The sequence below is a fragment of the Barbatula barbatula genome, assembly GCF_947034865.1.
Source record: "Barbatula barbatula genome assembly, chromosome: 20".
Lineage (NCBI taxonomy): Eukaryota > Metazoa > Chordata > Actinopteri > Cypriniformes > Nemacheilidae > Barbatula > Barbatula barbatula.
This window is the reverse complement of record NC_136783.1, coordinates 2,866,213-2,893,649: the sequence shown is the minus strand read 5'-3', so window position 1 is coordinate 2,893,649 and position 27,437 is coordinate 2,866,213. Positions and strand designations below refer to the sequence as shown.

Sequence of the window (27,437 nt, the reverse complement as noted above, 5' to 3'; positions counted from 1 at the left end):
ACAGGATCGCCCATGGAGGATGTCACGTGACGATCAGCTGGTGCAGGTGTATGTGTAGTTCATAGGCGGAGTTTGACATTCGAGCCAGGGGGGGCAAAAAAAAAAAATCATTGTAGCAGCTGGGACCTGGGCTATCAATTGGGGAACACAGCACTAACACATATGGACACAACAAACATGCTAAATAAACACATATATTTATTTTTAACCCAAAGAAGAAGAAAAAACAGTACAACAATACAATCATTCTATTAGTAAACAGGTAAGCCACTTGACTTTGCATCGCATCTTCGGACACAATTGGGATCAACACAATAAAATGCGGACCACTTTTGTTAAAATATTATCTTCAACCAAAACGAAAAGATTTTTAAAGTTTTTCTTTCCTTTTTTCAAAACACATTGTGGCAATGAGAGCGATTAAAAAACAAGTTATATTTCGCATTTTGTTGTACTTCATGAAACATTTAAAACATTTTGAGACAAGGGGAAAAAATACGCCATGTGAGAGGCTACAGTATGCATAGATACAAAATCTCCTTATGTCCATATTTTTGTCCATAGCTAGCTGAGAATCGCTGGACTTACGTTACTTGTCACATGACCCAGAGCCCTGAATTTTTTTTTACTAAAGGAGTATATGAAATCAGATGTATTACCTACCACCATTTAGTTGTTTTGTTTTATTTAAGATATTTATAATATATAATTTTTTAAAGAATGCAATTATTTTTTTTGTTGAAACAATGCAATTACCCGTTTCAGCCGCCAGGGGGGGCAATGCTCCCCCTGCCCCCCCGCAAACTCCGCGCATGGTGTAGTTTCCTCTAGATGAGTTCCGTCGTTCAAGCATAGTTCAACGATTTAAGTGTTTCCCAAAACCGTCGTTCAAACGACCAATCGCAAGCTGGAACTCCACGTCTAGAGCTGTGGTTAGTAGCATCGTTCTTTATTATTGTGACATGACTTACTTACATCAAGCTTTTGATCAAACTTAGCAAACAACACGCGATGCATTCAATGTCAATCATTCTAAATATAGAAAAATGACATTTTACGTATTGTAGTTTCTCAAGAAAGTAGAAGCGCTGTTGTTTGAGAACCGCGCATGCGCAAGAATGACAAAAGCTAACGACTAGACCTACACCTACCCCAAGCCTAAAACCTAACCTTACAATAAATAAAAAAAATGAATCTACAGTTATCAGCGTGACAAAAAAGATGCGGTATTGAAGTGCGCATGCCCAGTGCAGGTAGCTGTATCCCTTTCTAGTCAACTCGACCTCACTTGATTGTTGTGGACAACTTTTGGTTTCGTTATATCCAAAGCCAGCTGTACTGGTCTATCGCTTCAGTTAAGAGGTTGACAGCTCGTGTGTACGCATCTTTCTTCGGTAAGTACAAAATGGAACTAATAGGCCTTCTAGTTAGTAGTAAATTATGACTATATCACATTCTTTGAAATAGTAACCTACGGTTACGGGTGTCTAGAGTTACTCGAACGGCGCTGTGAAGCGATTGTAAAGGGAGTCATTTAAACTGACATTTAAAGTATAAAACACTTACATATATAATACGATCGGTTACGGAATTCTTTATACACGTGATTAAAACGTTTTAAAGCACTTTTACTTCCGAGTACGTCAAAAATAAATCCATCTGTTACTGTAAAACGAAAATGAAAGTTAACACATTTCTCTGAAAACGCCATGGCTTTCCGAGAAGAATGGTAAGCAAAGCAAATAGGTAAACGTATTTACAAAAGCACCATCTAGATCAGGTCTAATAGGTTAATTTAAAGTGTAGTAAATGACAGATGCAGTATTGGGATACTGTGGTTAAGACGAACATTTATTGATGCAACATTTGTAGGCCTAGAAAATTGGAGGTATGGACTAAAGGGAAATTAAATGTGAGACCAGCAGAACATATAGGCTAATGCTATACACGAATTAGTAGACCAATCCTTTAAACCCAATGGTCTTACATTATAGAGATAAAAAGCATGGTTTGAGATATATAAGATGAGGGAATAGGATAAGAAAGTTCAAACGGAGAGTCTTTTGGAGCTATACATTTAAGGCAACATTTCCAGTTTTAAATGGAGAATTAGACTTTTTTCTCCGTTTTCTTCATTCTTTGTAATTTAAATTATATTAGCTATTATATTTATGAAAACTAATTTGTTTTGAGTTGCTTTTATACTTAATCAGGTGACCGTGTCATGTGACTAGATGATTGTTTAAAGGGACTTTGGCTGCGTTCAGCCCCGACAAAACGTTTTTTACTGTTGTGATGACGCAAGAGTTACAACTAATGGCAGCTCTGAAGGCCATTCTTTGTTCTTTATGAAGTATTTATACCGATTTCCTTAGGCTCTGACAATTCATGTTTAATACAGCAATTCTTCTTATACTTTCAAATGTTGGATATACCGAATAAACGACACTTCCATTAAAGTATAAAGAATAATCAGAAGCAAATAAAAGCCCAAACTATTAAAGTATAACACAAAAATACAACATTAAAATATATAACATACCGTTGCTAGATCGTCCATTATCTTAACAATTATTTGTGAATAATTTTGAAAAAGTGATTTAATTAATCATTCAAATTAATATAATTTAGAATAAACTAGAACGTGTTTTCCTGTAGCTTCCCGAATGTATTTAATTCTGATCACTTAAACAAAACTGTTATTAAATACCGGAGTGTGAGACGCTAGTATTGCTGGCAACAGCTGTAAGTTATGTGGAGCGTAGCAGCAGGAGGACTCGAGGCTGAGAGACTCCTTTAGATGAATGACGTGTTTTATCCCCGAGATAACTTTACCACACATATTGCATGTGGCAATGCTATCATGGTCTCTAATATTTTCTTTGTGACGGATGTCCAGACAAAATATTTTTTTAATAATTAATATTTAATCAGTTGAACCCAGTTAAATATATATATATATATATATATATATATATATATATATATAAAAGCCATCAGGCCATTTAATTTATATTCTGATACCCACGGTATGTATGAAATATAGAAAGCCTGCTAACTGAGAAACTGTGTTGTAGTCTCTGGTGCTAAAGTGAAGTCCTAGTGGTTTATTTGAATTAAAAATAAACTACTGACAACTAAATGTAACAACTGAAATGAATTTATCATGGGCAGAAGTACTTACAAAGTTACTAACAAGTAGCCTTAATGCCATTCTACATTGAATTGCACCCCGGGCGAGACCACCTTTGAGCGCCCCCCCCCCCCCCCTCCCCGAAAAATGTATAAATAAAAATAAAACACACACAAAACAACATAAGTGAAAGAGAAAATTATATTTCTCAATTGCACAAATCCATTTTTTTTGTGCACCTGATGACCTTTTCCTGTCCATCTCTGTTTATTTGGCACTCAACAATCAACAGATTTCCCACCCCCCCCAACACTGTCACTCAGGAAACGAGTCACGGCCATAATCATTTTGTATTACTTATTTCTTATTAGCCATTTCACACAATTCAGAAAAGAAAAACCTGCAGGCCCTGTGTTTTTTTACTGCTCGTGCCGGTGCCGCCCCTCATGTGACATGAAAAAATACCTCCCCGGTCGACTGCCCGGTCTGCCCGTGCCTAAAACCGCTAGAACTGATTGTAAATAATCTTTCCAATTAAAAACACGATTCAATATGCACTTAACATGCTGATTATTAATGCTATTAATATTATTAATATGATTAATGCTGAATGTAGATACAAGACGTTATGGTTTATAATCTGTCACAAACCTAAATGACATACAATTTAACTTGAGCTTCAGGGGGGCTGGGTGCTATTGGAGGGCGTTGTACCCCCCTAAGGTAATGGTAGAGTAAACACTATTCATGTTGCTGATTGGGCTGACATTCTTAACACACCCTCCAAACAAGAGAAATGTCACGCATTTCTTAAACTCCATCAAAAACAGCACCCAGTTTCAACTCATTCCATCATAATTTCTTATCTATTCATTCAAATATAATTTATTCTAACATCGTTTATTTACCCTTATGTTGTTGAAAACCTGTATATGACTACACAAAAGAAGATATTTAGAAAAATTTCTCAATGGTTTTGTGTCCATACAATGGATGTGAGGTTCAGTATTAACATCGTTCTTTAACAAATCTTTCTTTTAAGTTCTGTACAAGTAATAGTCAAAGGTTGACACGAGTGAATGATGACAGGATTTGACGAGAAAATCTTTTTCATTCTCTATCAATAATATCAACAATGAATGTCCTGGTAACATGTAGGATGGAGCTAATACTGTTGGATGCAAAAAAATTATCCATCATAAAATCCCAGAAAAACAATTCGCTAAAATTAACAACGAAACCGTTTGCGTTTATCTTCTATTCATTGCTTTTTTTCTGTCAGTTTTGTTTCAGTTGCTCTTGTCTGCTGGAGATTCATAATGTACGGGGATTTGCAAGAAGCCATGGAGATTGATGTGAGTAACAATGCAAACCTTAATAACATATCAATTCAGTAGCTATTAATAATAAATATATAGCTACTTTAAAGAAATTGAAAATAGTGAATAAACATTGTTCGAGTTCTACGGTCATTGCAGAACAATGTACAGCCATTACATGCTTGGTTTCTGTTCTTAGATGACAATTTAATGTAGTTTTATCAAAGATAGAGAATCAAAATAATGATAATTATTGAACAGTAGGTTTTTTTTTTGAAGTATGGAGTTTATTCAAAATAAATTGCTGAGCTATGTAAGTCACACTGTTTTTCGAAAACTGGAAATTTTGTACCAGCAGACAAAACCAAGACAGAAATAGCCAAAGCTTTCCTGTAACTCAGTGGTTAGAGCATGGTGCTAGCAACGCTAAGGTCATGGATTCGATCCCAAGGATTGCACATACATAGATACAATTGTATTATGCCAAGCGCATAAATGTAAATGGAAACTGTATTACCATTTTGTTGGGGAAAGGAGGGGCTCGGAACCCTTCCCTACCTCCAAATGGGGAATGGCAGAAAAAGTTTGAGAAACACTGCTTTAGAGCCGCCGCTGCTGCACCAGACTGGACCCCGACTGCTGGATGTGATGGACAGGCTTCTGGCACCATGGCCGGACCCAGACTGGGTGCCGGTGCTGCTGGACCGGACTGGACTGGATAGATAATTCTGTCGTGAATGGAGTGGTGAGCATGGACAGAGGACCCAGGAGCAGACAGCAGGTAAGTGTTTTTTAAGGTTTTAACCTTACTCAGACAGTGTCTGCACCTGGGTCCTCTGTCCATGCTCCCCACCCCGTTCATGACACAGAAGTCAGGGGTTATCAGTTCTTGACAGTGATTCCGTTGATACCCCAGTAATATATAAAAGAATGTACAATATATGACTAGATGTATATGTATTTGACTATACCATTAGCTGAGTACAAACTAAGATTTAAATAAACTCCTTGCAATAACACATTCTTTATCTATCAGATTTTCACCAACACTTATAGTTATACAGCGTATTTAGGATTAGGCTTGGAAACCCAGACTAATGTAGAACAGTACTTCAACTTTTGAGCAGTTCGCTTAGCAGGAATGATTTTCTCAGCAGGAAGTGCATCGTTAGACATTGTTCCTGTCTGGCACAGATTTTAATCTTGACAGAAAGTCCTCCAGATCAACATGCACAGTTGGAGTAGTTCTTTTACATGAAGTAGATGTTGAGAATTCTGTACTCTTTGCCTGTCATACTCCACAACTAACGATCTGGGCTCGGTGAGAGTGCTCTTAACAAGTCCAATCTTGTCCCGTTCATGCGTTGTTTGCATCCTTACTACTTGAGATTCATGTAGTGAAGAGAGTGGTTTGCTCTTTTCTTCAAAGGACGTGTTTTTGCATTCGTCTTTTTTTAGAAAGCTGAACTTTGACCTCTGCAGTGTTGACATTGGCTTCAACATCTGCACACTTGGATCGATCTTGTTCGTGCTTATGCATGGCGACTATTTTTTTAATTAATTCCATGCTCTTCTTTGAGAGATTTCAAGTTTATTTCTAAACAGGCCCAGCAATGATTTTACATTTTTCAACCAATTGAAATTACAACTGGTGTGATGTTAGTTTGCTAACATTGTAGCATCACATTTCCTTTTGATTCAATCACTGTGCCTACATTAACCACTAATGTTGCTTTTGAGTTTTCTTGAATTTTCTTGTTGTTTCTCACTGCTTAATACGTTTCAGTTTAAATTACATTTCATGTAGCTCCTGTGTAAATTTTAAGCACAAGGGGCTTTCCATTACCTGTCAGGCGCAGTGTATTTCTTGCTTCTCTGAGCACACCAGTCTGTCAATTTATCTGTGAGGACACCAAAGTTACATGTTTTTGCTTTATTTCTTAGTGTAATCATTCTAAGCCTCAATGATTTCTCCTGGTTTTTTAAATCCTGGTGTTGTCAAGTTTGTCTGTCAATTGCATTCTTCTCTGAATTTGAGCTTTAAACATTTTGGATCCTCTCTTGATTCGGCTGATGTAATTACATGGTGCCCTTTGACAGCCAGTATCGCTAGAGCATATGTAAATGAATGCTCTTTTTCAGTCGCCTCTGGTCCCTTAAGAATGAGGAGTATGTAGGCTTTAGTTTTATCTGGCTTTTCGCTGTGGGCTGCTGGAATAAATATGTTCCAGTTCTGTTGCTGTCGAAGATCAACAGGTTTGGTCGCCTGAATCCCTCGGCCATTGTGTCCTCTTCTATCATCTTTCTTTGTAAATAAGGTACACTTCCTACATCATATAGTTAGTTACAGAAAATGGGACTTGTTTCCCTAAATTTCCTTAAACTCATCCTGAACATCTCTTAACTGGGTTGCACATAATAATGTATTTTGCACACAATTTGCAAATATTTTCTTCATTTTATTGAAAAAAAATGCCTTTACAATCTGAAATGTGATGGAAAGAGGTAAAAGAGATTGCATAATTGTCATTCTTACAGGAAGCACAAGGTTAGTATCAGTAGCAGCATTCAACAAGCATCAAAAATGAAACAATAATCTAAAAGTCAAGTACAAAACAGGCAGAGAAAATCATTCACATGGCCATAAAAACAATAACAGAAACACTCTCCTCGTGTTCTTGCTCAACGTCATCAATAACCGTCAACAAGTCCCAGAAGTTGCTTCGGCGCATCCAAGACCAGTCTCCATGAGAACTAGGGATATGCATCGTCACTGGTCTCCAGATTAGATTACGATTACGATTATTATGTCAGCGATTTGATATCCCGATGCATCACATTGCATAGCATCATCAATTATATATATCACTCCACAAGGATGTCTGTGTCCCTCTCGCTTTAACACTCAATATTCAAGATTTTACTTTTGATATGTACACTTTATAAACATGCAGTGATACAGTGCAGTACTTAAAACTGTGCAACATAGAGGAGAGTATAGAAAATATATATACAAAGGAAAATAACAATAATAATGTATTCACATACTAAGTTTAAAGATTGTTCTCTTATGATAAATAGGTGTTTAAATAGGAGATCAGAGTTGAGGTAGACAGCGGATGGCAATGGAATCAGAAATATGCAAATATATGTGACTGTGTTATAAGTACAATGGTAAAGTGCAATGAGCTGATGAATGACATTACACTGTCAGAGTCCTTAAAGTGAGGGATGTGTCCTTATTAAGGAGTCTTATGGCCTCAGGTCGTAACTCCGCGCATACACTCATCTGAATGGGCCAGAAAGAAGAGAGCGAGGGAGGGAGAGAGAAAGAGACGCGCAAGCACTGGTCTGGTCAAGCCAGAATAAAGCTGTTTCTCTATATGTATTCTTCAGCACTCTTGTGTTCTCGCTCTACATTATCAAAAAGTCAAAGTCTGGTTCCAATACTCAAGAACAGAGAACGCATGGAAGTACCCAGATGTGTTCTCGATATCAAGGATGCATCGAACGCAGCCTTTTGCGCATACTGAACCCACTCAAAGTCCCAGAACTCATTGCAGCGCGTCCTTCCGAGTTAGTTCTTCTGACTAAAACTGAGGAGGAGTCAAGTCGCAGTCGGACACTCCTGCTTACTTCTCCGCGCTTTACTCTGTCGCTTTTACTCTGTCGCTTTTATACTTTTATATTTTATCTCCTTTTATCACCTAATTTTAACTTCAGCAAATCAGCACAGTGCTCAAACGCTTGTATTACTACAAAAATCCGAATTATTATCTTATTTGACAAGCCTCCCACTGAAAGCTTACATTCCGGGGGAAGAGAAAACACAACTGTCTACACTCATAAGGATAAGAGAAAATGCCTTCTCTGGAATCTACTTGCTGCATAAACTGCCACAAACTTTTACAAAGGATTGCAGTTCTTGAAACAAAGTTACTTGTGGGACCACCAAACCATACGGAACACAAATCAGAGCTCCGTCATGGACGCCCTCAGCACACAGCCGGTGAGTCCCATAAATCTAGCACTCCTCGACTGGCCTTTCTGAGTGTAGAGAAACAAGCCGATTGACTTACAAATCGATGGCATAAACAGGGAGCTGTCACGAGTATCACATATTGCCGCAGCAGCATCCTCTACCCCAAATACGGCTACAAGGATTGCAAATACTGATCTCTGAACACCGCCTATACATCTTGAGAACAGATTTGAAGTATTATTCAATGAGGAATCCCCAAACTTGATGAATGTGTCCGAACACAGACTAAATCAGCCAGCAGCTAACTCTGGCGCTTTTTAACAGGCGCTCAAGGTCGAACAGACAGCGGCACTCAGCTCAAAGGGCAGCTGAGCCCAGGACTCTGATAGTGGGTGACTCCATAATCAGAAACATTAGTAGCAGGGATACAACTACGTGCTGCCTTCCACAAGCAACAACTTCTGATGTAAACAGGGAACTTCAGAACATTCTGATGAAACATAAGACTGCAAATTGACTCATCATTCATGTGGGGAAAAATGATATTTATAAAGAACAGTCAGAACTTCTGAAGGACTTCAATGAACTCTTTGAAACACTAAAAAGACTGAATGTTCAAACATTCATCAGTGGACCAATCCCAGCAAGAGGAACAAACAGGTTTTCACGTTTGCTTGGGCTTAATACATGGCTGCAAAAAACCTGCAATATAAAAGGAGTGAACTTCATTGACAATATATTTTCTGGAGTCAGAGGCAACTGTTTCAACAAAATTGTCACCAGCCAAACAAACTGTGTTCAAGAGTGCTTAAGGACAATATCTACTTCTCCCTCAGTCATCCTTCTGCCAATCCACTCAACCAGAATGGCACACACACACCCGAACACAGTGTGAATGACCACATGTCTTCACCTCAGCACTTGGTTGGACATGCGGCTGACACGTCACACAATGATAACACCCCTCAGTTCATGGACACCATCTCAGCTGAGCCCTGCCCACCGAGCTCAACACAGACAGACTGTGACATATTAGAACTGCTCCAAGATTCAGCACCCAAGGACGACTTCCTGGAAAACAGCCAGGGAAACCAGGACAGCGTATTACAGCCTCCGATAACACCAGAGATACAGCCCCTCTCACCAGACATGTTATCTCTCTCCCCAGCATCTCCACTTCTGTGCTTCTCAGAGAAAATGGAAAAACTGATGTATGCTGGAACCAAACTTGCTGGAAGCCCCCAGATATCGACCAAAAAACGACAAGCCCCACGGCCACCAAAGCCTGCGGACCCAGCTCGCCTTCACACTCCTCTGTGAGAGCTCTTTGGCTTCTGCCACAACGCCAGGGCCCACACCCTCCTCCATCTGCTCGAGGTCAACCAAAAACAACTAATACCAGCTCTAAGTGATATGTGTCAGGTCCCCGCTATGATAACAGTAACTTTCTCAAATGTTTACAGAACAAGCGGGAATCCAGTGTGCCTGTGTCTTTTTCTATTGCTGTGCTATCACATGACAGAAAGTCTAAGGCCTTCAATAGTCGTACATCAAACCAGACTAATCTGGTGCCCATTGCACGTTGTTATGTCCCCGGCTTGCTAGGGGTTTGGGACATACAAATAAATCTTCCCGGGAGGAAAACCTCAAGGATGACTCGAAACAGGTGTCAAGTTTGTGTATTTATTAATGAATTAACAAAAGAAAAGAAACCTTAAACGTTAACTATAAAATATTATAAACAACGCCACACATAGTCTCCACGGTTCCCACCGCGCAGTTGAAATACACACGCGAGTGGTCCGCTGCTCATCACACCTCCCCAGCTGATCACGAACACTGGTCCGGCAGCTGGTTCCACACAGACGGTGCAGGGCAAAGATTACGATCAGCTGCAACCAGCCGATCTCATAGTCCACACAGCAGTCCACACAGCAGTCCACACAGCAGTCCACACAGCAGTCCACACAGCAGTCCACACAGCAGTCCCAAATCGGTAATTCACACCGACGTCAAGGGAAAAGGAAGAGCTCTCGATCAGCTGCACTCAGCCGATCTCCCCCCCCTTTCTGTTCACACAGCACTCCACTAGCCCTGTTTATACACCTCACTGATTCCCGCTGATCAGCCTCAGCTGCGGAATTATCCGGATCAACCTCCAAACACCTGCAGGAGAGAGAGAGAAACACAGACCCACACACAACACCCACAGACCTCACAGGTCGTAACACACGTCAAACCAAGATTGCTATGGGGGCAAAAAGCAAGACTGTTAAGTTAGTACTTTTAAACATTTTGAATATCTGGGTATTGTGCTAAAAGGTGCTCCTCGCATTCTACTTATCACTATTTACAGGCCTCCAAAATACTCTTCATCCTTTGCTGAGGACTTTACAGAACCGTTATCAACAATTTCCTCAGTTTGACTGTTTTTCTATTGCGGGAGATTTTAACATTCACATAGATAATGCAGAAAACAATATGGCAAAAGAACACAAACGGTTTTAAAAACTTTTGACCTGACTCAGCATGTACATGGACCCACACACAATCGTGGACACACTCTAGATTTACTTATCAGTAAGGGTCTAAACATTCCATCTATTGTTATTAAGGATGTAGCACTATCTGATCATTTCTGTATTTTTTGATATAATGATCTCCCCTGCCATTGAAGTTAGATCTGTGTCTGTCAAGAAGAGATGCTTAATTGAGAACACTAGTGTACTATTTATGAAGGCCATATCTTTAACACCAAGCATATCTGCTGTCTCTGTTGATTCTCTCCTTGATTCTTTTAACTCGAAGGTTAAAAGTGTAATTGATGATATTGCTCCTGTGAAAGTCAGGAAGAGTGGTAGACAAAAAGCACCTTGGAGAAACTCAACAGCAGTGCAAAATATGAAAAGACAATGCAGAAAAGCAGAGCGATTGTGGCAGAAGACAAAACTTGTAGTCCATTATAACATCTACAAAGACACCATCCATACTTTCAATGTGGAACTAGGCAAAGATAGACAGACTTTCTTCTCAAATATTATAAACATCAACTTAAACAACACCCGGACTCTTTTCGCCACTATAGACAGACTGACAAACCCCCCAAGCCAGATTCCCAGTGAAATGCTCTCAGACAGCAAGTGCAGTGAGTTTGCTTCTTTCTTCTCTGATAAAATCAATAACATTAGAAAGGTGATCAGCACATACTTGAGTAGCGCTGGGGTCGGGCAGATCACACCACAACCTGAGAAAGTAGTTACAATGTCTGATTTTGAAGAAATTGATGGCAAAAATTTGGAAGAAACCGTTCAACACCTTAAAACATCAACCTGCGCCCTTGACGCACTTCCCACATCTTTTTTTCAAAAGTGTTTAGAAGCAGATCTCCTAGATGTGGTAAATGCCTCGCTTCTCTCTGGAAGTTTCCCAAACTCCCTGAAAACTGCTGTTGTCAAAACCCTCCTGAAAAAGAGCAATCTGGATAAGACCATATTAAACAACTATAGACCGATCTCAAATCTTCCCTTCATAGGTAAGATCATTGAAAAAGTTGTCTTCAACCAGCTGAACAAATTCTTAAGCTCAAACGGATACTTTGACAATTTTCAATCTGAGTTCCGCCCGCATCACAGCACAGAGACAGCACTCATTAAGATAGTAAACGACATTCGTTTAAGTACTGATTCAGGCAAATTATCCGTGCTGGTCCTACTTGACCTCAGTGCTGCATTTGACACGGTCGATCACAACATACTTATAGACAGGCTGGAAAACTGGGTGGGGCTTTCTAGGATAGTCCTAAAATGGTTCAGGTCATACCTAGAAGCAAGAGGTTATTATGTGAGTATCGGTGACCATAAGTCTGAGTGGACATCCATGACATGCGGAGACCTTCACTCTTAAGGTCAAACAACAAAAACTCAAGTCAGGAATCTCGGTGTGTCTTTAGAGTCAGACCTTAGCTTCAGTAGAAAAAAACCCCATCTGGACCCTGGAGAACTAGTTAACCATAGACCTATTTCGAATCTACCTTTCTTATCTAAAGTTCTGGAAAAAGTAGTCTCAATTCAAATATGCTCCTTCCTCCAAAGGAATGAGATTAATGAAGATTTCCATGGATTTAGAGCACATCACAGTACAGAGACTGCTCTGATTAGAGTTACAAATGATCTGCTTATGGCGTCTGACCGAGGTTGTATCTCCTTATTGGTGCTGCTAGATCTTAGTGCTGCATTCGACACCATTGACCACAGCATGCTCCTACATAGACTTGAAAATGATGTCGGTATTAAGGAAATAGCTTTGAAATGGCTTAGATCTTATTTATGCGACCGTTTCCAATATGTAAAAATAAACAATGAGGTATCACGCAAATCGCAAGTCCAGTACGGTGTACCACAGGGCTCAGTACTAGGGCCTATGCTCTTCGCATTATACATGTTACCCCTAGGAGATATAATAAAGCGACACGGAATAAGCTTTCACTGCTATGCTGATGATACGCAACTTTATATTTCCTCGAAGCCTCACGAAACACAGCAATTCCATCGAATAGTGGAATGCATAGTCGATATAAAAAAGTGGATGAGTAGCAATTTTTTATTACTGAACTCGGACAAAACTGAGGTGTTACTTATCGGACCGAAAACCGCCCTACGTAACAACCAAGAATACTGCTTAACTATTGATGGATGTTCCATAAAACCCTCATCTTCAGCTAAGAATCTTGGCTTTATATTCGATAGTACTCTGTCATTTGAGAACCAGGTCGCCAACACCTGTAAGATTGCGTTTTTCCATCTTAAAAATATATCTAAATTACGTCATATGCTGTCATCATCAGATGCGGAGAAGCTTATACATGCCTTTATGACATCAAGACTAGATTACTGTAATGCACTATTAGGTGGTTGCCCTGCAGGCCTATTACAAAAACTCCAACTGGTCCAAAATGCGGCAGCTCGAGTTCTTACACGTACAAAAGAGTATGAGCATATTAGCCCGGTTATGTCAACCTTGCACTGGTTACCTATAAAGCATCGCATAAATTTTAAAATCTTGCTTATTACCTATAAAGCCTTGCATGGTTTAGCTCCTCACTACTTGAGAGAACTTCTAACGTATTATAGTCCATCACGTGCACTACGCTCTCAGGCGTCAGGTCAGTTGGTAATACCTAGAATTTCAAAATCAAGTGCAGGCGGCAGATCCTTTTCTTATCTAGCGCCTAAACTTTGGAACAGTCTTCCCTGCAATATCCGGGAGGCGGACACACTCTGTCAGTTTAAATCTAGACTAAAGACGCATCTTTTTAATCTTGCATACACTACATTATCATAATATATGTATTTCAAAGATCTAGGCTGCACTAGTTAGATCAACCGGAACCAGGGACACTTCCAATAACAACTGATGCATTTGTTGCATCAAAGAGTGCAGAACAGTACTCTACTCTCAGCCAGTCTTGTCTCATTGTTCCAAGGTTACAAGAGCGGAGCGGGCATCCATTCCTAGACCTGACAAATGCTGGACGAAGGAAGTGACGTCCCTACAAAACTTCAGCCACTATTAGATTATCAATGATAATTTTAAATCTAATTTTTTTTATTTTGCCTTGTTGTGCAAGCACTGTTGAGCTTGTGCAGAGGCAGCAGTTTTTGCCAGAGGGGAACTGGAATCCCCTGGTTAGGCCTGGTTTCCCTCCGAGGTTTTTTTTCTCCTCCAATGGAGTTTTGGGTTCCTCGCCACCGTTTGCATACTGTTTTGCACTGTTTTGCCTAGCCGGGGGGGCTGCTAGAATTTGGTAGTCTTAATTAATTAACACTGCATATAGGAATTTATTGTGTGTCTGATATTTGACCTGTGTTTTGAATTCCATAACCTTTTATGTTTTACTTATAGTCATTTTTTCTTGTACAGCTGCTTTGTAACAATGAAAATTGTAAAAAGCGCTATATAAATAAAGCTGACTTGACTTGACTTGACTAGTCATGTCAAAGCAATAACTAAATCAGCATACTATCATCTGAAAATTATTGCAAGAATTAGATGCTTTGTTTCCAGGCAAGACTTAGAGAAACTTGTGCATGCTTTCATCACCAGCAGGGTGGATTATTGTAATGGCCTCCCCAAAAAGACCATAAGACAGATGCAGCTCATACAGAACGCTGCGGCAAGGATTCTGAGCAGAACCAGAAAATATGATCATATCACACCAGTCCTCAGGTCCTTACACTGGCTACCAGTTACATATAGGATAGATTTTAAAGTTTTATTACTGGTATATAAATCGTTCAATGGCCTAGGACCTCAATACATTGCAGACATGCTCATTGAATACAGACCCAAAAGAACACTCAGGTCTTTTATGCGAGCCGCAGCTGGAACCAGCTTCCAGAAGAGATCAGATGTGCTCCCACAGTAGTCACATTCAAATCCAGACTCAAAACACATCTGTTTAACTTTGCATTTAATGAATGTGCACTGTGCCTCTGACCGTCCGACTGTTTGTGCTGTACTTTATTTTAGTTATTATCTATTCTAAACTATATTTTATTTTATTTTTATTCTTAACTGGTTAATTTTTATTTTTCTTATTTCTTCACTGTTTTATCAAATGTATATTTTTTAATTTCTTCTATGTAAAGCACTTTGAATTGCCATTGTGTATGAAATGTGCTATACAAATAAACTTGCCTTGAGGCTGCCTTGCAAGACACAAGTGCCCCTTTAATTTAGAATTTTATAGTTTTATTTTATTAACACTGCATAAAGGAATTTTAGTGTGTCTGATACCTGTGTTTTGACTTGCATAACCTTATATGTTTTGCTTATAGTCAATGTTTTATGTACAGCTGCTTTGTAACAATGAAAATTGTCAAAGCTGACTTGACATGACTTTAAGAACACAAGTCCGTTCTTTGCATTCTTGGAATTAAGAAACGGACAGAATTAATTAGATAAAAACAGGACATGAGGCATGAAGAAACAGTACATTTTCAGAGGATGGCTCCCTTTGGTGGATGGAGGAATGGATGGTGGTATCAGATGTTACTTATACACCTTTTCTCTTCAACAGGACATCTATACAGCACCCTCTGCTCCACCAAAAACGGCCAAATTTCAAGTCAGAGTGGACTGGAAAGGACCATTTCCAGACAGATGGGGTATATCGTTACAAAAAGCCCTCCAGAGCTGGTGTAACTCGGATTTGTCCAGAGGCAAGAAAAAATATGACATCCACAGTGTTACTATCAAGGATGATCAACGCTCTGCAGACGTGCAAATAATACCATTCGAAGGTGAACCATTATAACTCACTTATTGGTGCTGGTTCATCATTTTATTTTGTATTTTAAATACAAAGTTTAATTCAGAGTTTAAAAGACTAGTTTTTTTATTTTCTATGTTGTTGTAACGGTTAATGCGTAATCGTGTTAAATAATCGGGATCTCAATATTGGCCAAAATAATTTCAATTATGATTTGTCATAATCGAGCAGCCTTTCTTCTGTTTCCAATAGCGTTCTGTGAACCAAAAACTATCATTAGGGCAACGTTCCCTAACGTTATAGAAACCATAAAAGGAAAGTTTTATTTCCGTAAAGACCAAAAACAAACCTTACAAAAACTTTCTGGTAACCAGAAACTAACGTCAGGGGAACGTTCCCAGAACATTAGCCTAAAATATTTCTCTTCTCTTCTGTCTGGAGAATATAACGCTATGCAGCTTGGCCTCCTATGATCCACGGCCATCTCCCTGGTCTTGGTGGTGTTTAAATGCAGGTAGTTGAGGTCAATCCATGTCACAAAGTCCTGTATCAGTTTCCTATATTCCTCCTCCTGTCCATTTCTAATACATCCCACAATACAGTGTCATCAAGTTTAGTTCTACATTTCTTATTATTCTACATATATGTCGCACTGTACAGCCCAAGCTACTTGTCAAGTCAGGCAAGTAAAATCCTCTCTCACTTGCCAATAAAAAACATTCACTTGTGCCGGACATGTGTTAATGTCGACCCCTGCGTGCAGAATAGGGAAGTAAAAACCTTCCGGTTCACGGGGACTTTAAGGATAAATGTGTCCTTTTGTTTTTTTTTGCAGCTATTGAAAATTTAAAAAATGACACAACTGTAGAATTAAAGTTTAAGGATCAAAATAATACAGTCCAATTGGTGGCTGCAACGATTTCATTTGATGAAGCTGAAGCTATGGAGGATGAGAAAACCCCATCACTGAAGGTATCATATTTATTCTCTTTGGCATACAGCAAAAATCCTAATATCATATTAATGACCAATAAAATACTGTAAATTAACTGTTTAAAATATTATAATATTTCTCTTCTGCACCTAAAATGTTAAGGTGAACAGCACTATGACATCTGCAGTAGAAACAAATGGTGCTGAAATGACCCCAGACATGAACTTGGCTACATTTCCTATCCCCCTTCATCACTACTGGTACCTACATCATGTTTACAAAAATGAGTTGGAGCAAATTACGAAACTGCATGGGGTCAACATTTCTGCGGAAGTGTTGGTCTCATTCAAAAATACCACAAGCATAAACCCTGGTTCTGTGTCTAAAGCCTCAGAGGAGTTTCAGAAACTTGTTCAGGGATGTACGGCTAATTTGAGTGATGTCAATATTTCCTATGCTCATAAAGATTCAGAAATTGTTAAGGAAACCATGCATAACATCCAGGCAGAAGACACAAAGGTGATGATGAGCTTATCTGCAAGTAATATCCAGGTCTCTGGACCGAAACGGATCATAGACATGATAAGCAAAAAGGTAAATGGTATAAGACCGGACCGCCAGTTGACAGACAATGTAAAAGAAAGGGGTGCAGTTAAGAAAGTTTACCCACAAACGTTTTCTTTGGAAATGGACGTGAAGGATCTTCAAAATCAAATTGAGATGGATAAGATTCATTGGGATCTGGTGAATCTTTCTTATAAGGAAGAGTTATTAAACCTTCAAACTAAGTTCGGAGTGTCGTTCCACAATGAAGAACTGAAGGACAACTTAACTGTTAAGGTAAGAGCTCAGTCTAAAGTAGGTCAACATACTGACCTTGAAAATCATGCCACGAGAGCTTTAATGCAACTCTATCAGAAAATTGCCTTGGCTACTGTGAGCTGTGGACTCAAAGATCCCAAAGATACGGATATTGTGGTAAAGATTAAAGAGATACTTGGCAAACAGCAATATTGTGTTGCTGCAGTGGATGTTTACGGTCCCTGGAGGCTTGTTGGACTGCCAGAGCACCTTGGCCCATCAATGAAAGATATTGAGAAAGAAATTGGGAAGAGTGTGTTTGATGAAGAGACAAAGGCATTAATTGGTTATTCAGAGAGCATCCATCAAGGAACAGGAAAGACATGGGAAGACACATTAACCTATGGACAAGGAGCAGCAGGCGGCTCAATACAAGATGAGACAGCTCCTGGTTTCAGTGGAGAGTCACAAGAAAAAGGAAACAGAAAAGACAGTGAAGGTGCACAGGGTGAAGAGGAGGAATGTGTTATTTGCATGGACATCATCAAGAACAAGGAAAAACTGAAATGTGGGCATGAATTCTGTAAGGACTGTATAACGGAAGCAGTGAAACACAGTGGATGCATCTGTCCTTTGTGTAAGAAGGTTTTTGGGAAAATTGAGGGGTACCAGCCTGATGGAAAAATGCATGTTACAAAACACAGATCAGATCTTCCTGGTTATCTAGGCTCTGGTTTAATTGAAATATTCTACAATATACCAGGAGGTTCTCAAACGGTAAGAATATAAAAAAATATTATTGAAAATATAAAACTCACGTTTTGATTTTGAAAGTAGGTCCAATGTGTTTGTGGAAGTATTTGAATGAGCTACTGTTGATATTATTACTGAAAATAGTTTATGCCTGATCATACAGGAATTGTTATAAATGTTGCTAATTGGTATGAATTCATTCCATGTGAACTGTACAAATACGTACGATTAGTAGAAAAAGCTAAACGGAAGCCCCACCCCTAAACGTAACCGTCACTGGGGCAAAAGCAAATTATAGTAAAATATTTGTCAATTGCTGTGAATTTTTGTTGGCTATTTTACCTGACACAGCAGTCACATGACCACATGACTAAGCTTCAAAGTTGACAAACATTTTTATCAAATGTTTCCTATAAGATCATGTGCTGTTTCATTAAGAATTATTTGTTGCATTTTAAGTAACATCATTATTTTGTTGAGGATTGGTATGATGCCTCACAGATGTCATATTTTTTTAAGAGTAAGCATCCAAATCCTGGACAACGTTATACTGGGACACAACGCACTGCTTATCTGCCTGATAATAAAGAAGGAAATCATGTACTCAAACTCCTACAGAGGGCTTTTAAGCAGAAACTGATTTTCACCATTGGAACATCTACAACCTCTGGTGCAACAAATTCTGTCACATGGAATGACATCCATCATAAGACCAATATATTTGGTGGACCTGAAAAGTAAGAGATTATTAAGTGTTCTCTATGAGCAAATCTTCAGTGATTCTTTAGTTCCCTTTCTGTCGGTCTCTCGACGTTGTGTCGAAGCCGAGAGATGGGGTTCGCCCTTGAGAACCAATCGTCTCTGACTATTTTGAAAAGGCCAAATTGGCGAATGAAATTTGCATGCCGGGCTCCGCCCCCGGAAATCCGGGTATAAAAGGGGAGCCGGCGGCCCATTCATTCACCTTTTGTTCTTCGGAGCCTTCGCATCGAATGACGACTACTGCAGCTGAATTCTTGGCGTGGTGCAGCGGATTGTCCCTTCCAGCGATCATCCCCCCCGGCGTTTCAGCAGTTCCAGAGGTGTTTTCTGAAACAGATATTTCCTAAAAGAGCAAATTTCTCAGCGTGGCATGTCCCGCTGCTCTCGTGGTTGCGGTTCCCTCATTGAGGAGGGGGACGGACACGATGCTTGCGTCAGGTGTTTGGGGGTCCAACACGCTGAGGCAGCCTTTGTGGAGTCATCCTGCCCGCACTGCGGGCGGATGGCGATACAGACGTTGCGGTCACGGGTGGCTGCGCTCTTTCGAGAGCCAGCCACCACCTCGTCTGCTTCCCGCTCTGCGACCGCGGTGGCCACGGCCCCGCCGTCAGCAGCGGCGAGCAGCTTGGGCGGCATGGGGATTTCCGTGAGCGTAAATCCGTCAGCCGATGGCTCGCGGACCGTTCACGCCCCGATTCGCTCGTCTGGCCGTTCCCAGGAAGGCGGTTCCACACCGTCTTACTCCTCCGTCACGCAATCGGCCTCGATGCGTGACGACGATGAGATGTCCCTCGCAGCATCGGAGGGCGACCTTCTGGCATCCGACCCTGACGATTCCTTTGAGCCGTCTCCGTCCGGAGATAGAGTTCGGGAAAAAGCAGACGTCGAGATGTCGGCCATGCTCTATCGGGCCTAATTGGTACATCGGGTCCGAGCACGGCTCCAAGCCGCGAACGCCCCCTGTACCTTTTTTCCCCGAGGTGCATGAGGAGCTCAGCAAGACCTGGAACGCCCCCTTTTCGGCTCGTTCCCGTCATGCTGACTCTGTCGCCCTCTCTTCCCTCGATGGCGGGGCAGCTAGAGGCTACGTCGATGTCCCCCAGGCTGAACGTGCAGTCGCGGTGCACCTGTGCCCGCAGACGGCGGCCACCTGGAGGTCTCGACCTAGACTCCCGTCTAAGCCGTGTAGGGTTTCGGCATCGCTGGTGTCGAAATCCTATAACGCTGCTGGACAAGCTGCCTCAGCTCTTCATGCCATGGCCATCCTGCAGGTCCATCAGGCCAAGGCACTGAAAGAGCTCCACGAGGGTAAGACCGACCCAAAGATCATGCAGGAGCTCCGCGCTGCCACCGACCCTGCCCTCCGGGCGACGAAGGTGACAGCGCGAGCTTTGGGTCGGACGATGTCCACACTAGTGGTCCACGAGAGACACCTCTGGCTTAACCTTGCGCAGATGCGTGAAGCCGAGAAAGTTCGCTTTCTCGATGCTCCCATCTCGCAAGGAGGGCTGTTTGGTGACACTGTCGAGGATTTCTCTCATCAGTTCTCGGCAGTGCAGAAGCAGACAGAGGCGATCAAGCACATCTTGCCCCGCCGCGACCCGACCGCCTCTCGGCCGTCGAGGTCCCGTGGAATGTCTGCCTCCCAGCAGCCCCGGCCTTCTTCATCGTCAGCTCCGGCAACGGTGCCCCCTCCTCAGGCGGCCCCCCGGAAGAGGACGGAGAGGAAGCGACCACCGTCTCGTCAGCAGCCGCCGCGGAAGCAGAAGCGTTCCTGACGAGCCGGACCAGGGGAGATCGAGATCGGGCCCGACCCCAGCCATTCTATCGCTGACGGGTCGGAAAGGGACGGTCCCTGCCCCGTCCCAACATCTGCTAAGCCCTTTTCAGGGCCTAGCGCCCACTTCCTCACAAAAAGAGCAGTCTTTCTCTCTGGGTCCCCCTTCCAGCCGCACTCACCCTCCACAGGACGGTGTTCGGCAACTCGACGTTGCGTTGTGGCGACACGCAAGGCCGAGTATAAAACTGCGCAGCCCTCAGCACTCTCACCTCGACGGTGCGTTGAGCTGCGCCACCGCCAGGCAGGTAAGTCAGCGGAGCCAGCCCCCCCACGAGGTGGGGCCGGCACCGCTAGCCAGCGAACCGCCCTCCCCAGGGGCGATGAAGCAGATCGTACCTCTAGTGCCCCTGTCGCAGTCTTTGAGTGCTTGGTTAGCACTCACCAGACCGTCAAGGTGGCTGGAGAACACGATCCGTCTCGGCTACTCGATCCAGTTTGCCAGACCTCCGCCCAAGTTTCGGGGCATCCTCTTTACCTCGGTCAGAGGCAGGGATGCTCCCGTGCTGCGGGAGGAGGTGGCAACCCTTCTGGTGAAGGGAGCGATCGAGCCCGTCCCCTCGGCCGAGATGTCCAGCGGGTTCTACAGCCCGTACTTCATCGTCCCCAAGAAGGGTGGAGGGTTGCGCCCCATTCTAGATCTGCGTACCCTGAACAAGCACCTCCAGAAGCTGCCGTTCAGGATGCTCACGCAGAGGCGCATCTTGACGTCCGTCAGGCGTCAAGATTGGTTTGTGGCTATCGACCTGAAGGACGCGTACTTTCATATCTCGATTCTCCCTCGTCACCGGCCGTACTCCCATCAGGGAGAGAGGTGTGCGGGTACTCAACTATCTCGACGACTGGCTTATCTTAGCGCACTCGCGAGAACTGTTGTGTACACACAGGGATCTGGTGCTCCAGCACCTAGACCGTTTGGGGTTACGGGTCAACCGAGAGAAGAGCCAACTCTCCCCTGCGCAGAGTTCTCCATGACGGCACGGCTCACGGCAGAGCGTGCACAGTCAGTGCTGAACTGCCTGAAACTCTTCAAGCAGCGACCAGCGTTACCCCTGAAACTTTTTCAGAGGCTCCTGGGCCACATGTCGTCCTCGGCGGGGGTAATTCCCCTCGGGTTGATGCACATGAGACCGCTGCAGCACTGGCTACAGAGACGAGTTCCCTGGAGAGCGTGGCACGCAGGCAGGAGGTTGATCGTCATTTCACCTCTCTGCCGTCGTATCCTAACCCCGTGGTCATCAGTGACCTTTCTACGGGCTGGCGTCCCCATGGGGCAGGTCCCGAGGCGCGTCGTGGTAACGACCGACGCCTCCTTACGGGGTTGGGGTGCGGTGTGCAAGGGGCACACAGTGTCGGGTCTCTGGACGTCCCAGCTGTGTTGGCACATCAACCGCCTAGAGTTGTTAGCTGTTCTGTTGGCACTAAGGGGACTACGGTCCCTCGTGCAGGGCCAGCACGTACTGGTCCAATCAGACAGCACGACTGCCGTAGCGTATATCAACCACCAGGGGGGGTATAGGCTCACGACAGTTAACGCAACTTGCCCGACGCCTCCTCCTGTGGAGTCAGCAGGTGACGAGGTCTCTGCATGCCACTCACATACCGGGCGACCTGAACCAGACAGCCGATGCGCTCTCTCGTCAGTCGACGCCCTGTGGCGACTCCACCCCCGTGCGGTCCAGTTTATTTGGGTGCAGTTCGGGCGGGCACAGGTGGACCTGTTTGCCTCCCTGGACACCACCCATTGCCCGCTTTGGTACTCCCTGACCGAGGGCCCCCTCGGCACGGATGCCCTAGCGCACAGCTGGCCACGGAACAAGTGGAGGTACGCCTTCCCCCCAGTGAGCCTCATTGCACAGGTCCTGTGCAAGGTCAGGGAAGAGGAGCATCAAGTGGTACTAGTTGGCCCGTACTGGCCCAACCGGACTTGGTTCTCGGAGCTAATGCTCCTGACGACAACTCCCCCCTGGCCAATTCCCCTGACGAAGGACCTTCTCTCGCAGGGGAAGGGCATGTTGCGGCACCCGAGACCAGACCTCTGGAACCTCCACGTCTGGCTCCTGGATGGGACGAGGAGATCCTGAGTGGTCTACCCACCGCGGTGGTGGAGACCATCACTCAGGCTAGGGCACCTGCCACGAGGCGGCTGTACGCCTTTAAGTGGCGCCTCTTTTCGTCTTGGTGTTCTTCTCGCGGAGAAGACCCACGGATTTGCTCGGTCAGGCACGTGCTGTCCTTCCTGCAGGAGAGGTTGGAGAGTAAGCTCTCTCCGTCCACACTGAAAGTGTATGTAGCCGCTATCGCCGCTCATCACGAACCAGTTGCTGGAAAACCTCTAGGGCAGCATGACCTGATCATCAGGTTCCTCAGGGGCGCGAGGAGGCTTAACCCACCTCAACCGCGCTCCGTACCCTCTTGGGACCTCAATGTGGTCCTGGCGGGCCTTCAGAGGCCTCCCTTTGAGCCCCTCGGAGAGACCGATCTTTCTCATCTCACGATGAAGACGGCTCTCCTGACGGCGCTCGCCTCCATCAAGAGGGTGGGGGATCTGCAAGCATTTTCCGTATCCACAGAGTGCTTAAATTTCGGGCCCGGTGATTCTCACGTGATCCTGAGACCTCGGCCCGGCTACGTGCCCAAGGTTCCCACCACTCCCTTCCGGGACCAGGTGGTGACCTTGCAGGCGCTCCCCATCGGGGAGGAAGACCCAACCCCGTCCGTGTTGTGTCCAGTACGCGCCTTGCGCCTCTACGTGGACCGCACGCAGAGTTTCAGAGGCTCTGAGCAGCTCTTTGTTTGTTTTGGTGGTCAGCAGAAGGGGAAAGCTGTCTCCAAGCAGAGACTGGCGCACTGGATCGTGGACGCCGTCACGACGGCGTACCGATCTCAGGATTGCCCGTGTCCGTTGGCAGTGAGGGCACACTCCACCAGGGGTGTTGCCTCCTCGTGGCCACTGGCTCGGGGCGCCTCTCTGGCAGACATATGCAGAGCTGCGGGTTGGGCTACGCCCCACACCTTCGCAAGGTTCTACAACCTCCGCGTGGACCCGGTTTCAGCTCGAGTCCTGCAGGATAACACCAGGTAAGACCGGCGACCGGCAGGGCGTACGCCTGCGACGAGCGCCAGCCCCCCTCTTTAGGTGGGTCAGTGCGCACTCGCCTGCCTCCCTTCTTTCCCCTCGGGCGAAGAATAGGCATTCCATCCATCACTAAGCACTCAAGGCAGCGGCTGGGCGGAGCAGCCTGCCACCTTTGGCGGGTACAAGTTGAGTTGTCGACGTGTGACTCTAACCGACCTCAGTGCTCCAGACGTGCTAACCCCCCAGCAGTGTGTTTCCGTCTGAGATTCCGTCATGAGTCGTTCCCCCCGGAACCCATGACCTTCCCCGGGTGGGCATCCACCCTGCGGATTCTCGCACATACCTCCCATGAGTTCTTCCCTGCCGGTAAGACCATGCTGTTTCTCCACCGTATTCCCCCCCGAGGGTGGGAAGTGGTCTCCGTAGCGCACCTCCCCCTTGAGGGAATAGCGCTTACCCAGTGGCCTATGGCCGGACGGATCTCACCAATGGGGCCGTCTGAGTTGACAGAGGGCAGGGGCTACCCATCTTTTCTGAAAGCTCTGGGTCCCCCTGTCTACCTACTGGAAGGTTACAATCTCCCGAGAGCGCTACGTCTGACTCGCCTAGGCTGGTCAACGTCGCTTCGCTGGAGATTGTGACGCGGCTATTGCCGTGGCGTTTTCAATAGGAACCCCATCTGTCGGCTTCGACACAACGTCGAGAGACCGACAGAAAGGGAACGTCTCGGTTACGTATGCAACCTCTGTTCCCTGATGGAGGGAACAAGACGAATTGTCCTTCTTGCCACGACAATAGCCGTTCCGCTGCAGCAGTCACGAGATGCTCTCAGGCTCCTCAGCACAAGAGGTGAATGAATGGGCACGCCGGCTCCCCTTTTATACCCGGATTTCCGGGGGCGTAGCCCGGCATGCAAATTTCATTCGCCAATTTTCATTGGCCTTTTCAAAATAGTCACAGACGATTGGTTCTCAAAGACGAACCCCATCTGTCGGCTTCGACACAACGTCTTGTTCCCTCCATCAGGGAACAGAGGTTACATACGTAACCGAGACGTTTCTACTATAGCAGTGATGATATTTGTGAATGTGTAGATCCGTGGATGTATCTTTAGTAAAACACCATACCTGTCATATGTTGTCACTTGACTTAAATGTTTTTCATAACCTTTGAAATCTTTTGAACCGAAGGTGTATGCTTAATAATTTTTTTAACAAATGTCAAACATTTATGACGACATATTTATTATCTTCATGAACTTTTATATGATTTTTTTAACGTGAATTTGACTCAATAATGAAGGAAAAGCAGACGATAAAAGCATAGAATAGATAAATAGATATGAACCTCTTCAAAGCATCTTATGGTGACCGTGAGACCTTAAGAAGCACAAGTACATTTATTTAAATTATAGGCGAAGAGTGACTACATTGAACGAGTCTAAATTTAATTTTAGATTGGAAATTTGTGTTTACCAAGCTACTAAGATGTGGTAAACAATATTAATAAAGAATGAGTAATTCACCCAAAACATTTGACCGGTAGTTTATCTGTTTGATCTAATGTCATTATTTTACATCCACAGCTATGGTTACCCAGATCCAGGCTACCTGAAGAGAGTGAAAGATGAATTAAAAGCCAAAGGCATTGAATAAATGATGACACATGCTGCATTTGTGTTTGTAAATGAAGAAAGCAATTATTTTGGTTTGCTGTTTTTAGATCTATGTTTGATATGCATATAACAGTCTTTACATTAATTCTTTTTCAGTTAGTTTTAAGTTTTTCGAAATGAGAATTGTATGATGTTGGAAATATGAATATAAATATGACTAGTAACTACTTGAAGTAAATAAAAATAGAAGTGTATGACATACTTTAATTTGAGACATGGACATTGCTACTTTCATGCTATCCTTAAAATAAAAATGAGAGAAAAAGTGGGTAATTTACTGTCTCCCAAATATGTACATAATGAGTGTGGAATAATCAACGTATCAGATTAAAAATCTAATTGTAAAAATTTAACCTTTAATAGCTTTTATTGATCTGAAGTTCTCTAGGCTCTTAATACAAACCAATGATGGCCACATGATGCATATGTTTAGTTTGTTACATGTAACTTCTATTGTATTTGATCCTAGAGAACATTTGGTACTTAATACAACTAGTGGGCCTGACATCTTTTATAGTCTCAATTACTTTCTAATGTTTCCTAAGTTTGATATTGTGCTTACAGCAGGTTTTAAAATCAGTGTTTTATGGCTGCCAGTCAAAGAAGTAATCACAACAAACAGACCACATACTTTGTGGTAGTTTATATAAAATGATGGAATATAATGTTAGAAAAGCAACAATAACTCTTATTTTAGTGCAAAAGAAAATAACACTATTAGCATATAACACATTAGCATATAACATAAGTTCTAAAAATAACTTGCGCTAGATAAATTGTGCAAAATAATATAACTCATCAAAGATCTAGGTGTAATCCATTTATTTCATCTCCAATCCCAGATTTCACCGCGATCCATTGCTTGAACAGCCGCTGGAGCATTTCAAAGATGGAGTTCCATTGAGCCATACAGTCAGTCTGAAGTTTGTTGGCTCTTATGAAAAGTTTCTCCTGCCATTTTCTCAGAGCATATGTAGCGCTGGGTAGCAAGAGTTTGACAATTCTCCTTGCTGCATCTTCACAATGTCAGGCAAGACTAATCCATTCTTTATTGCTAGTTCCACAGCTAAGTTCATGTTATTGACATTATCGTGACTAAATTGTTTTTACCAACGCCTACATACAGGTTGTTGTTGTTGATTCGTCATAGGTCAAAAAGCATGTGGGTCATGTGACAATAATTCATGGCAGAAGCGATCCAAAATGTGTTTAACTGGTACCCACGCATAGAGCAGGGGGTATCAAGCTCGGTCCTGGAAGGTTCAGCTACAGTCCTAATAAAACACACCTGAACCAGCAAATCAAGGTACTACTAGGCAGGGTCTGGGCATCTCCTTTTTTTCCAATAATGCGCAATAAATAATGATTCTAAATAAATGCATGGAAAACATTTACATTCACACAACGTAAAATGTGTAGAAAGTATGTCGATAACACTGTTATGGTAAACAAAATCAATTTACCTGAGTTTGACATGAAATGGCTAGCACACATTTACGTTTCAGAGTTCCATTTGGTTCATTTTGATCTGTCGGCAATCTTTAAAAATGCATTTTAAATATGTTTGTGTTCAATCTTTTCCCATTCTAAATCAAGCACTGCTGCATTCAGACTAACTGCTACTCAGTGGGCATGACTCGCTTGACCTCTGTATGCAGTGATGTCACGTGCATACCCTTTATTTAGACCTTCTATAAAGAAGCTTTTGATTGTTGTATGTAAAAAAACAGACATGCCACTACTTATGTGGTTAGAGAAGAATATAATGATATGCTTAAAAATAATGTTTATTCATCTCTGTCTATAAATATCTGCTTTAAATCATCTATATTGTGTTGAAGTCTTTGGTTATTTGTCATATATAGTACTTCAGTAAATAAAATGTCATGTGC

General features: G+C 43.1%; 1 protein-coding gene across 4 annotated transcripts; it reads left to right on the top strand.

The window, feature by feature from the left end:
• On the top strand, positions 1-27,437 carry dtx3lb.2 (deltex E3 ubiquitin ligase 3L b, tandem duplicate 2). Of its 4 annotated transcripts, XM_079483111.1 has the most exons (8): positions 1-57; positions 822-932; positions 4,416-4,488; positions 15,513-15,735; positions 16,540-16,676; positions 16,801-18,216; positions 18,712-18,929; positions 25,456-27,437. In XM_079483111.1, the coding sequence occupies exons 3-8, from the start codon at positions 4,453-4,455 to the stop codon at positions 25,523-25,525; spliced, it is 2,100 nt and encodes a 699-aa protein (XP_079339237.1). In that variant the 5' UTR covers positions 1-57; positions 822-932; positions 4,416-4,452; the 3' UTR covers positions 25,526-27,437. The 4 variants fall into 4 exon arrangements, with proteins under 4 accessions (XP_079339237.1, XP_079339236.1, XP_079339238.1 ...); XM_079483110.1 differs by lacking the exons at positions 1-57; positions 822-932 and adding an exon at positions 1,105-1,394; XM_079483112.1 differs by lacking the exons at positions 1-57; positions 822-932; positions 18,712-18,929 and adding an exon at positions 1,105-1,394 and having other exon boundaries at positions 25,456-25,789.

What these genes read in the sequence shown, in the direction of transcription:
- dtx3lb.2 (XM_079483111.1), top strand. Translation starts at nt 4,453, where the DNA reads ATGTACGGGGATTTGCAAGAAGCCATGGAGATTGAT. An exon ending in GCAAATAATACCATTCGAAG is followed by an intron (nt 15,736 to 16,539) that starts GTGAACCATTAT and finishes TTTTTTTTGCAG; the next exon opens with CTATTGAAAATTTAAAAAAT. An exon ending in TACCAGGAGGTTCTCAAACG is followed by an intron (nt 18,217 to 18,711) that starts GTAAGAATATAA and finishes TATTTTTTTAAG; the next exon opens with AGTAAGCATCCAAATCCTGG.